This window comes from Anolis sagrei, chromosome 3, assembly GCF_037176765.1.
Source record: "Anolis sagrei isolate rAnoSag1 chromosome 3, rAnoSag1.mat, whole genome shotgun sequence".
Taxonomy (NCBI): Eukaryota; Metazoa; Chordata; class Lepidosauria; order Squamata; family Dactyloidae; genus Anolis; species Anolis sagrei.
This window is the reverse complement of record NC_090023.1, coordinates 142,381,421-142,393,997: the sequence shown is the minus strand read 5'-3', so window position 1 is coordinate 142,393,997 and position 12,577 is coordinate 142,381,421. Positions and strand designations below refer to the sequence as shown.

Sequence of the window (12,577 nt, the reverse complement as noted above, 5' to 3'; positions counted from 1 at the left end):
TTCTTAAGATCATCAGAAATATGGTCTTTGGTGACCCCTCTGACACCCCCTCATGACCCCCAGGTTGAGAAATGCTGATTTAGAACTTCTGGAGTAATCATTGTAATTTCATTCCGTTGTTGAGAGTATATTTCCAAGTGGTAGTGTTTTTGTATTGCAAAACCTGGAACATGACCTATCTGGTCAAGAATTCATCTGGAAATTCAGATCAGCCTACAGATACAATATGTAAATGACCATCTTTGTGAGACTTCCGCTTTAGTTTTGTTATTACAGTACTATATGTGGGTATATGAAGTTAAAAGATAATAACTGAAATGAAAGACCTCTCTTGCTTTCATTATTCCTGAACTGCTTTACATTGATTGCAGTTATTATCAAATATGCATCTATTGTTACTTTAGTTTTGAGTGTATATCTGCAATTCCAACGTACAGACTTAGCATCATACAATCTATTTTTGGCATTATATTGTGTACCTTGTCTACCTTGGTTGTATATTATTTTTAATAAAATAATTTGTAGAAAAAAGATTGCAATAATTATTTTATGATGTTTAGGTTGCAATGGAAGTTCTAAACCCTAAAAAAAAATTTCACGCTCAGAGGATCAAAGGAAAGGTGAGTTTCTTTACCTAATTGATTTTTAGGATGGATGGCAATTTGGATTGATTCACATTTGGTAGTTATCCATTGCTGAATTTGAAAGGAACAGAACTCTTGAAGACCCCATTTACACTTCCATATAAAATCTTTGAACTGGATTATATGACAGTGTACACTCATATAATGCAGTTCAAATCAGATAATGTGGATTATCTGATTTGATAATCTGGATTATATGGCAATGGAAAGGGGTCTAAGGAAGAATAGAATTCTTATGACATTTAATTTAAAAGAATTCCTGAAATAGGTTTTAGACAATTCTGGAATAAAGCAAATTGTGTGTTTCTGTTCTATGCATATGGTGCATTATGATGCATTACAAGTGGAACAATTCATATTGCAAGCAGAGGTGACATTTTTTGATATTTGAAAAATAGTTTCAGACAATTTTCAGGTAACATGTAGAGCTGTGAAATGTCTAGAATTTGCTGAACTTTGGCTGTAATTGTTGTATTCATTTTATGCAAAAGAAGGTTTCATCCATCAGGAATTCTTAGTAATGTTCAGTAGTGAAATAACTGTAGTTATTAAACTATTGAACATTACCTCACCTGTTTTACAATGTTATTGAACATTACCCCACCCGTTTGTGCAATGTAATACTGAGATTAGCTTGTATAGTTCACAGTTCCTCCTATTGTGAGAATGGGCAAAAAAAAAAGTTCCACAATACAGTTGGCCCCTTTCCTTGGTTTGAGGGCAGCATGACATCTCAGAAGCCATTTCTTTGGACACTGACAGCAGGGAAACATGTCATCCTCCTAAAGAGGAATCTCCAATCTTCAGGGTAGAAACTGGTTCGGCTAACATTCTTATTGTTTAGTCACCTTATCTGTTTTGAGCAACCTAATTATCATAACTTTGTATTGTTTTAATTGGCTTCCTGTACTGATAAATAGAAAACAACCTTGTCTCAACAAGGTTTCTTCTTTCAAGACAGCAAGATAACTCTGATTTTGTTTTTTTGGAAGTGCATCAAAATACTCTTATCATTCACATCCCTCATTAGTATGCCCAATAAATTGATATATTTGTGGAGGATTTGTGAACCAATATTTTAACTTTATTGCTGTATTAGTTAGCTTATTTTTACATGTAGAAAGATAACTCTGGGTACATCTACACAGAAAAATTTATTAACATTATCATTATTATGATATAGCCTAGTTTTCCTTACAAAATAGATACAATACAATTAATGCAGTTTTAACACCACTAACTGCCATAGCTCAATGCAGTGAAATCCCAGGATTTGTGTTTTGGTGATGCACCAGCACTCTTTGATAGAGAAGGAAAAAACTACAACTCCCATGATTCCATAGTATTGAGCCATGGCAGTTAAAGTGGCTTAAACTGCATTAATTCTATAGTGTAGATGCACCCTTAGTTAAGAAATAATCTCTCAATTCATCCTAACCTTTTAGTTTTTGAAATACTGCTGTGCATCTACTACACAAGTAGACATGTTATTGCCTCCCCTCAAGTCTCATCACATTTCCCACTTCCTGACTTCGCATATCCAAGCTGGAAAAAAATATCCAGGGATTGTTAGCACAAAAACAACCAGTCCCCATCTAATCTGCCATATAATCCAGTTTCTGAATCCAGATTATATGGCAGTTTAGATCCAGCCTCAGTTGCTTGATGGTGGTGCAGTTTCCTATTTAAAAGCTATTTTAGTACCTCTTGATCTGCTTTGTGCCAGATCTGAAATATCTTTTGGGTAACTTCCCATTTTATAGGCTATTTTTGGGTGTAAAAGGGCAATTGGCAGTAAGGGCTACAAGAGGCTTAAAGAATATGCTTGCACATTTTGTGCTGATTTTCCCCCCAAACATTTTATACAAACTCTCAGAACTTTATGAAATGTTTTGATGTATTTAATTTTTGCTGCATTTTAAAATTCTGTCTTTGTTAAATATTTATGCAATCAATGTCTCGACAGATCGATAATATACCAGTTAAACTAAATGCAACTGCCATCTTAAGGGAAGGTGTCCTTTATCAGCGGAAAGTGGAAGAAGAGCTTAACAGGTACATACTGGTTATCACTTGCTTAACTCCATGATGTCAAGATTTCAAGAGGAATTAAATTGCGATCCTTTTTCATTATGTAGTTTTTCTCACTGTGGTCTCCTTTGACTCACATGGTCTGTTCTCAAACTTTACATTCTTTTCTAAAGAGCCATATCATCTCAAGCCTCAGTTTATTAGATTTAGCTTTTAGGTAGAGTTCAGGCTTGTTCCGTTATAGCATCAATTTATTGGACTTTTTGGAAGTCTGTGGTATCTGCTCTCTCTTTCTCTCCTCTCCCAACGCAGCAACATAGTAGTATCTCATTTTTCCCCATATAGAATTGAACACCTTCTACGAGGAGCCCGAGATCCATCTGAATACCTGGAATGGCAAGAGCAAATGCGTAGGAAAGATTTGGACCAGCAGCTCACAGAAGAAGAATGTAGGCGGCTGCAAGGAAAACTAAGCTATGAGGAAGCTATTGTAGCACGTCAGAACTGTATTCGGGAAAATCAGAAAAAAGCTGAGCAGGAGAGGGAAATGGTACTGTATTAAACTATTGTTCAGATTTTTTCAGGTTGTGACTTCTATGGGTGGACAACTTGGATAGCAACACAGAAGCTGAAAGGATTAAGATGGGTTTCTGAATAGCAGGGTGAGGAGATCCCCTGGGATCTTCTTTACTATTTGCAATGTTATAAGCTGGTTTATATCATACATTTTCAACAATTGCAACAACCAAAAGGGTCTCCCAAACCTTCCTTAGTCTTCCAGGCAGTTCTATCAAGGTAGGGATCATCAAAGCCCTGGGATTTGAATGATGAGTGAAAAAGAGTTGGAAAGAGTTGAGCAATGGGAAAAGTTGAGCGATAAGACCTCGATACTGAAAAAAAATTCAAGAATAAGTGGTTAAGCAGTCAGTCTGTGGACAGTAATATCACAAATTAATCTAGACTAAGTTATATCAGAACAACCTTATCTCTCTTTTTTATTATGGCTCTGATAGATTGTGGGATCACAGATGACATAATATAATAGTAGACATAAAAAACATGTGACATAAAAGAATTGAGTTGGCTTTCTCATCCCAACACAAATAATTGATGAAATCAATCCATGGAGCAATTTAACATTTACAAGCAGCAAATTCAAGCTGAGACGAGGGATGGGATTAACAAGACAATTTATTGACAAATGAAACGTTCTGCACCTTGGACAGAATTGCAGTTTGTAATTTTCTTTGGAATTTAGGAAGAAGTAATGAGTCACCATTGTGAACAAAGAAAACTTAAAGAACTGAGGGGAAGACAAAAAACTGTACAGCAGGTGACAGAAGCACGCAAAAATGTGAAGCAAGCACAAATGAAGCTCCAAAAATGTAAACGGCAGATAGGTAATTAACAGAATCGTATCTTTTCCACATTTTCTGAAAAGCAGCTATTCTTCTTGTTCACTCACTGGAATATTACTAAGGCGTGAAAGAGAAACTGAGTGTTTAAATGTATTCTAAATATCCATGTGTAGGGAGTCTGTCTTGGCAGAGTTATTTGTGAAGAATCTCCTCTGGTAATCAAGAGGGCTTCCGCAAATGATTTATGAGGAAAGGGGAATTCTTTCAAACCAAGATGGGACTCTGGAAAGCAGATTATTTTTTTTCTGTGAATATGTGAATAGGAGAGAAAGGAAGAAAACCAGTTGCATGCATTTTAACTTTTCTGAGCTGCCTTGAGTCCTGAACTTAAGCTGGCAAGTCTGACTGAATACTGGGAAGAATGCACAACAACAGTATATGCAGGCAAAAAGAAATAAAAGCTTAACTGGATGACAGATGAAACTTTTCAAATTGGTTTTTTTAATGATATTTTTAAACATTTTATCATGATTCAATACATTTGTTATACATTGTTTGTTTTACAGCAGATACATATTATTCAATACAACCTACCATGCTTTAACTTTTGGCATCTAGTATTATTTTTCTGTTTATACATATTATCTATCCCTCACCGCTGTGCTCCCTTCCCAAGCCACGGCTTTTACATATCATCTGTCCAAAATTTCAATTCTTCTTGTGGAGGCAACTTTCTTTCTTTATTTTTAAATCCTTTTTCAATAAATTTTCTCCATACATCATCAAAATCACTTTGTTTCTAAAACCCTTCAAATTATTAAGAGCAGACAAGCAACAAAACAAAAGTGACAGAAATATTTTCAGAATCCTGAACATAACTAAAAAGATATGATACCGAAAGAAAGGATATTCAAGCCATAGAGATGTAATTCATCAACATTTTAACAAAAGTCTGCCAACAAACAATGGTCCACATATTGGAAATGCTTAATATCTCTTGGCTACTGCTCTGATCTCCCATGCAAGCAAAGTGGAGCTCAAGATCTATCTTCTCATCTGGAAGACAACCTTCTTGATGGCAATAATGTCTATCAGAAGGACAGGAGAGTTCTGTGCCTTTTATGTGGTACCTTCATACTTAAGGTTCCACGAGGGCAAAATGATGCTGCGACTGAATATCATTCCCCCTGCCCCCTAAGTGGTTATTGTTTTCCTCCTCTAAACTAGGAGGATATTGTCTTGCCTGCATTCATGCAGAATCCTGCCTTGGGTCTTCATTGTATTTACATTCAATGAACACTCACCTTCTATGCTGAGAGGACTGCCACCCTTTGCAAGTCATCTGTGAACTCACACGACAACCTCCCCCTGCCCCACCACATTATGTCCTGATCTCCCTAGCTCCCTAGGGAATGGAGACTTTCAGCAGGAATAAGGCTGGCCATGTGTACCAAGGGAGGAGGAGTTACTGCCAAAACATTTACATGACACCTCTAGAAAGTTCCAAATGATATACTGTGCAGGCACTGTAAACCCTATCTTTGTCACTTTAAAGATGGTCAGTCAAAGGATTACAGTTACAAGAGACCTTTCAATTTCTTTGCACCATGTCTTAAATACAGTATGCATAAGTCTTAATTACATCTGCATATATTACTAACAGGATGCTCGTTCAGACTTATTCAGGCGTTAGCTTATTCAGAGTATTCAGAATATATTGTTCTATAAAATCCTTGAATGTTCCTGGAAAGATGAGGGCCACATGCGAATGATACATTAGTCCGGAGAGAGGAAGGTAAAAGATGAATCCAGATAGACGATGTCTGAAAATTCTTCTACTTAGTGAGCCCTTCCTTCCTTTTGCAGCTCAAGAAGTGGCCGAAGAAAGCCAAGAAATCCTTGCTCGAGCTTTGAAAGAAGAAGAAGAGAAAGCTAAAAAAAGATACGAACTCATTCAACAAATAAGGGCAATCGAATATGTGCCATTCATAAAGAATAAATTTGTTGACCTAACACAGGTATTTCATATTTTAAAATCAAATCAAATATAGTATATGTATTGATTATCCTTGAATCATTATCAAATATCTCTGTGAGACAATTATCTGTCATTGTTTAGAATGAGATCCAGTAACATTAAATAGTAAAAGTGATTGAGGTCAGTTTTATATCTGAAGTTTAATTTAAAGCCAAAGGCAGTATGGAGGGTCCTTTGATTCTTCACTTTCCCTTAGAAATAAAATTGATTTCTGTTTCCCCGATTCATAATTTTAGAAAGCATCATATATGTGAAGGAATGGCCATGATTTTCATCCATGCGCCTTTTTTAAGAATCGTCTTGTGTTTTTGATCTAAATTTTCCGTGAGATGGAACTCACGGGGGCATTCATGAACACATTTAGGTTAAAGTAATGTGTATTATTATTCCAACATCTGTTCCAGAAGTCCAGAAAGTTAGGATGAATCTATTTCTTAGGTTATTCCGTTTAGAAAAAAGATAGCTATATATAAGGTGAAGGTAATAGAGATACATAAAACCAGATAAAGGCTTTCATCTGATTAGAAATGGGCAGACATTTAAGACAGGCAGGAACAGTGAAGAGAGGAAAAAAGAGTCCTTTGATGCTTTCTTTATTTTCTAAAGGCTATGCCTGGTAACAAATATTGGTTTCTTTAAAAAAAAGATAAACAGGACAGAAATAATAATAACAGTAATAATAATAATTTATGATACATCCAGCATATAGATCTCATTTGCTTTTGTGTCAGTAAAATAATAATACTAATACTAATAATAATAATAATACAAGATTAGTACACAGCAAACAAGATCACTATGCTGGTTGTTGTATTGGTGCACATGTTAGACACTTCCCAAGTGTCTAGGTCTGTGTCATGTATCGGCGAATAATGTGGGGAGATCCAAGTAGAATGGCCTTTTGCAACTGACATTTGGTAATTTTGTCAGCGCCAATTGTTTTCAAGTGCAGGTCAAGGTCTTTAGGCACTGTACCCAGTGTGCCGATCACCGCTGAGACCACCTTTACCGGCTTGTGCCAGAGTCTTTGCAGCTCAATCTTATAATAATCTAATAATAATAATAATAATAATAATTATTATTATTATTATTATTATTGTAGGTCAGAAATAACTGGAGAGGCACAGTTTTTCCCATCCTATTTCTAATGATAGCATAGTTTACACTAATTAGTGCATCAATTAAGACATACCAAAAGTATAGAATTTTTCATCACTGTTATTATTTTTTGTAGACCCCTAATCATGGTGTTCTTGGTGAGATGTCAATAGTTGAACTGCAAGAACGATTAGCCTTGTTGAAGGACGCTCAGAAGAAGGCTGAAGAGGAGAAGAGGGATCAGATAATCCATGAAAAATACTTGAAGGAACAGCTTCTTTTGGACACCCTGGAACAGATCTCTGTGTTCAGAGAACAATTAGGAAGAGCAGCTGCCTTGAAGTTAGTTTGATATGCAGTAATATTTTTTATACCTTTCTGCAAATAATTATTCATCAATATGAGGGGCATATTTTAATATTATGACAAAAGTGAGTATTTTGGTAAAAAATAGAATTTAATTATTATTATTGTTTAAAGATTGTGGGAGTTCCATAAGAAAAATAGCCCTTTTGGGGAGATGGAGGCAGGGTACAATAATAATAATAATAATTATTATTATTATTATTATTATTAATATCGGTGAATTCTGCCACTTAGCTCCATACCCTCAGCTAATACCCCGGTTATTGGTAAATCATATTGACCATGGATGTGGAGCAAATATCAAAAGCAATGTTTGCTTCACCAATTTACATCACAGGTTTTCATCAAAACACAATCTTCTGTCTTCTGTAGTTTAAATCCAGTCTGTCTCTTTGTAACCTTTAGCATATATCTTTTTGGAACCTGTAGAGCTCCATCTTAAGGTTCTGACAAATGCATCAAAGGACGTTTTGCCCACATCTATGGCAGTCGTCCTCAAAGGTTGTGAGGTCTGTTGGAAACTAGGCATGTGAGGATTATATATCTGTAGAATGTCCAGCATGGAGGGAAAAACTCTTGTCTGCTGATTAGCATTTAATGGCCTTGCAGCTTCAAAGCCTAGCTGGTTGCTGCCTGGGGAACCTTTCTTGGGTGATGTTAACTAGCCGTGATTGATTCTTGTCTGGAATTCCCCTGTTTTTTAGTGTTGTTCTTTATTTGCTATCCCGATTTTAGAGTTTTGAATACTGGCAGCCAAATTTTGTTCATTTGCATGGTTTCCTCCTTTCTGTTGAAACTGTCCACATGCTTTTGGATTTCAGTGTCTTCTCTGTGTAGTCTGACATGGTAATAGTTAGAGTGGTCCAGCATTTTTGTGTTTCTCCCAACCTGGACATTCCCCAGATATATAAACCTCACTTGCCTAGTTTCCAACAGACCTCTCAACCTCTGAGGATGCCTGTCATAGATGTGGGTGAAATGTTAGAAGAGAATGCTTCTGAAACATGACCACACAGCCAAGAAAACTCACATCAACCCAGTGATTCCAGCCATGAAAGCTTTCGACAACACCATAATTATGATGGCACACCAGGAAGATCTAATGAGAAAACTAAATGTGTCTGGCTATTTTCCCAGTGACCATCGGTATGCCCTATGAGTACTTTAATTCCCCCAAAATAAAACTCTAAAGACGAGACTAAAATTCAACCAATTAAGTTTACTGAACAATCAAGGTGAATTAAAACAAGGTACAGTTTGATTCTTGATGATATAAGGTATAACTTTGAGGTAAATATAGATAACAGGGGATTATGAGGTAAAAATAAGCTATAATGATATAAACTCTAAGTTCTATTGATAAGCATGTACATCTATTATCGCTAGTCTCTATAGCATATACAAATCTATAATCTATGGGGCATGTACAACTATTAATTATGGCATGTATATCTATTAACTATTGCATGTATGTACTAAGGATAGCCTGTCCAGACTGCTAAGCCAGGCCAGACACTTTCTGGCTAACTAACTTCAAGCTAAGACCAAAAAGAATGCAATAAAAGTTTCTTTCACCAGCCCATTCTGGCTCTGAGTCAGAATGGGCTGCACCAACCGAGCTTGGCCTCTAGGGGAAACCTAAGCTTCTCCCCTAAACTTAGCAAAATGGAACAGTCCACAGGCAAGAAAGCAAACAGGGAAATAAATACTAGGCCGAGACATCACAATAATAATAATAAGTTTATTTCTTACCCGCCTCTTCTTGTGGATTGAGGCAGGCTACAGAATAATTAAAACACATACACATTGTAAAAAGTACCAAAAATACACATATTAAAATATATTTTGTAAAAGATACAGTAAAAGATACAGTAAGATGCATAAAAGATACAGTAGGACTTGAATTGCCTAATCTTGGCAAGCTCATACTTTGAATTGAACATTGTCACAATATTCTTATATGCTGCCTGCTTACATAGTCTTTTAACTTGCTTTGCAGACAAGAGGAAAAGAAAATCAAAAAACCTTTCCATGAAGCCATTTGGAAAGATAAACGGATTTTAGATCTACAAGAAAAAATAGAGGAAAAGTTGACGCAGCGTAAAATGCCACCTGGATCTATACAAAATGAACCTGAAAAATTCAATAAGGGTGTAAAGAAATCTTTGATAGCACAGAAGGTAAGAAGACAGATAATGTTATCAGGTGATATTCATCTCATAATATTTCATTTGTTAATTCAACCCTGTTCACCAAATACTTGGCTTTGTTTTTCTTTGATGGAGGTGACAATAATTTGGAATTTTTGTAACCAAAATCACAAGGTTTGTATTAGTTAAATGAATTCCCTCTAGTTTATTCTTCAAGGCTCAAGCAGCATTTTTATTCTCCTTCTTTGATACTCATTTGTCAGTTTTTGAAACTGAAAATATATATACATATCTTTGTTTTTCAATTGACTGCCTTGTTTGATTTTCTTTTTACACAATAATGCTTTAACGGGGTTGCAAAGAACCATAGAAGAAGGGTTTGGCTATTTTTTGTGTTCTTTTTTCATTTGTGCTAAAAGAGAAAAATCGAATTGTTGCAGAAAACCTTTTGATTGATAGCACTTGGAGCTATTGTGATTCTTATTAGAGGGAAATTGATTTCATTGTGTAAGATTCCTGCATTGCTGGCACAGTGGTGAACTCTGGGTTCCAATCCAGACTTTAAAGGAGTGGTTCAGCACCACGGATAGCTGCTTTACATTTTGAACTACAGTAGAGTCTCGCGTATCCAACATAAATGGGCCAGCAGAACATCGGATAGCTGAAAATGTTGGAAAATACGGAGGGATTAAGAAAGCGGGAGCATTTTCTACCTTTTCTCTTCTGGCCTGGAGGAGCCCCAAACCCTACCCCTCAGAGCCGTGGAGGCCGCCCTCCGCTTTGGGCCCCCTCCCTCCATCCATACCTCCACCTCGTGCCTCCTCTGCTCCTCTTCTGACACCACGCATGGTGCAGACAAGTGCTCTCCAACGGCTCTCCCCAGAACGCCCTCCCCATTGCCAGACAACCAAGATTTGCCGTTGTCACTAAGGCACTGAAGGGCACGTTGCCCTGCCTTTGAGCTAAAGGGAGGCCGCACCAGAGGATTCCTTTTCCCCTTTCCTGGTGCAAGCATCCCAATAGAGCGCACTGGATAACACAGAATATTGGACAAGCAAAGGTCGGTTAAATGAAACTCTACTATATTACCCAAAATAGAATCACTGCCCCACTGACATTGGAACCACAAGCCACCAGTTACTTTTATATAACTAGTTGCATTCTAGAACAGAATGATGATAATAACTTTATTTTTGTACCCCACCTCCATCTCCCAAAAGGGACTCAGGATGGCTTACAATATGGCACAATTTATTTATTTATATTATTTATTTTCGGTATTTGTATACCACCTAAATACACAATACAATAAAAGATCAAACTTACAGGGCAGGGCCTTTGCAGGCCTGGGTGCCCTCACACTGGACATGGCGCCTGGAGGGGGACTTCTTCCTCCCAGAAGTCCCCTGCACAGCGGGAAAGTTTCTCGCTTCATTGCCAGCTTGCCTATCGGCAGCAGACCCCCCGCTTGCCCTGTATTGGCTGGCCCTCACCACCATCCTCTTTTGGCAGCCTTTGTAAGTCTGCCCTGGGCCATGGCAGGCACCATACCTGCATCTAGTATTTATCCATTCCACTCACTCTACAATGTTGTTATGTTTTTGGTTCCATGTTAACTTGACATAACCCTCTGGTGTGTTAAGTGGTATTGGTCAGCAGCGGCCTGCCTGATTCTGATCCAGGATCCATGCAGGCCAGCCAAACCTTGTTCCTGTAATCAGTAAACAAGTTATGGCCATTTTATATCTCAACTCTGTGTATGTGTCATCTCTTGTTGAGCGCCAGGAAGTGTGTCACCCATGCATACACAAACCAATAGCACCTAAAGCAATAATTTAAGCTCAAAACAGCACCCAATAACCTATGGTGAGAACTCTTATAAAACATGGCCGACTGTATACAGGAACAAAGGAATAAACTAGTGCAAGCTGTATCTCATAAACTAGGGCAAGGGACGAAAGTGCAGCATCATTATTTACTGACCATAGTGGCTAGATATTCTCAAAGGGTTGTCCAAACATCCAAGTCTTATGCATGTTTTCACCCCAAAAGTGCCATTTTAAAGTAGAAAGTATTTTCCCTTTGAGTTCACACATTCAATATGACTGTTAGATCTGGATTAACGTGTTGCTCCAGAGTTGCTAGAATTTCTCTGACCCCTTCTTCCCATCGTAGTCCCTGTAGCACAGTGAAAATGTTATGCAGGGGGCCAGGGAGTCATATAGAATATGAACTAAGAAAGAATGACATCTGATGTCCATATGTCCTGGGACAAAAAGGGTGCTCAAGGAAATACTAACTAGTCTTGTGTTGGATTGATGGAATGGGCCCATACAAACTTTTATATTATTTGAAATGTATAATTTGCTTCTACAGAGATCTCAGCGAGAGGAACATTGGAAAAAGCTGGAAGAAAGTCAAAAAGCACAGTTTAAAATGCTTCAGCGTGGCTTTATGTCAAGAGAACTGGCTCAAAAAATGGCCCAAAATCAGGCCATGATAAATGGAGCTAGCTCTTGTATACTGCGACCTCCACGTTTAGTGATTCAGCATCATGGAAATCCGAGCTATGGACGTTTCCACAGGCTGACAGAGGGGATTTGAGGAGTTGCGTCTCCTCCTCCCGGAGCAAATACCTTTCTCTCTACCCCCCACCCCTGCAGAAAAACCTTAAATATATTGTTTCCAATAAAAATGAAAGAATTTGAGTGAAGCAATTTTTATGAATACGAATGCTAAAAACACAAAAGAAAACAATTTATTAACATTCCACTTTGTGAAAAAAAAAATGCCTTATTCTCTAACATGCACTCATATGCTCCACTTTTCAGACACTAGGGATGGAACCTCATGCAGCCCTGTTGCAACAGGTCCTCCGTGAGTTTTCTGGGC

General features: G+C 37.4%; 1 protein-coding gene across 2 annotated transcripts in view; it reads left to right on the top strand.

Annotated features, from left to right (window-relative positions):
* Window positions 1–12,393, top strand: part of CFAP99 (cilia and flagella associated protein 99) — a 31,891-nt gene extending 19,498 nt beyond the window's left edge. For both annotated transcript variants that reach the window (XM_060769307.2, XM_060769308.2), the window contains exons 9-16: window positions 561–620; window positions 2,611–2,699; window positions 3,021–3,225; window positions 3,934–4,075; window positions 5,900–6,051; window positions 7,306–7,511; window positions 9,535–9,715; window positions 12,062–12,393. In XM_060769307.2, coding sequence (XP_060625290.2) covers window positions 561–620; window positions 2,611–2,699; window positions 3,021–3,225; window positions 3,934–4,075; window positions 5,900–6,051; window positions 7,306–7,511; window positions 9,535–9,715; window positions 12,062–12,289 — 1,263 coding nt within the window. In that variant the 3' untranslated portion in view covers window positions 12,290–12,393. The remainder of the gene's footprint in view (window positions 1–560; window positions 621–2,610; window positions 2,700–3,020; window positions 3,226–3,933; window positions 4,076–5,899; window positions 6,052–7,305; window positions 7,512–9,534; window positions 9,716–12,061) is intronic.
* Window positions 12,394–12,577: the final 184 nt, after the last annotated feature.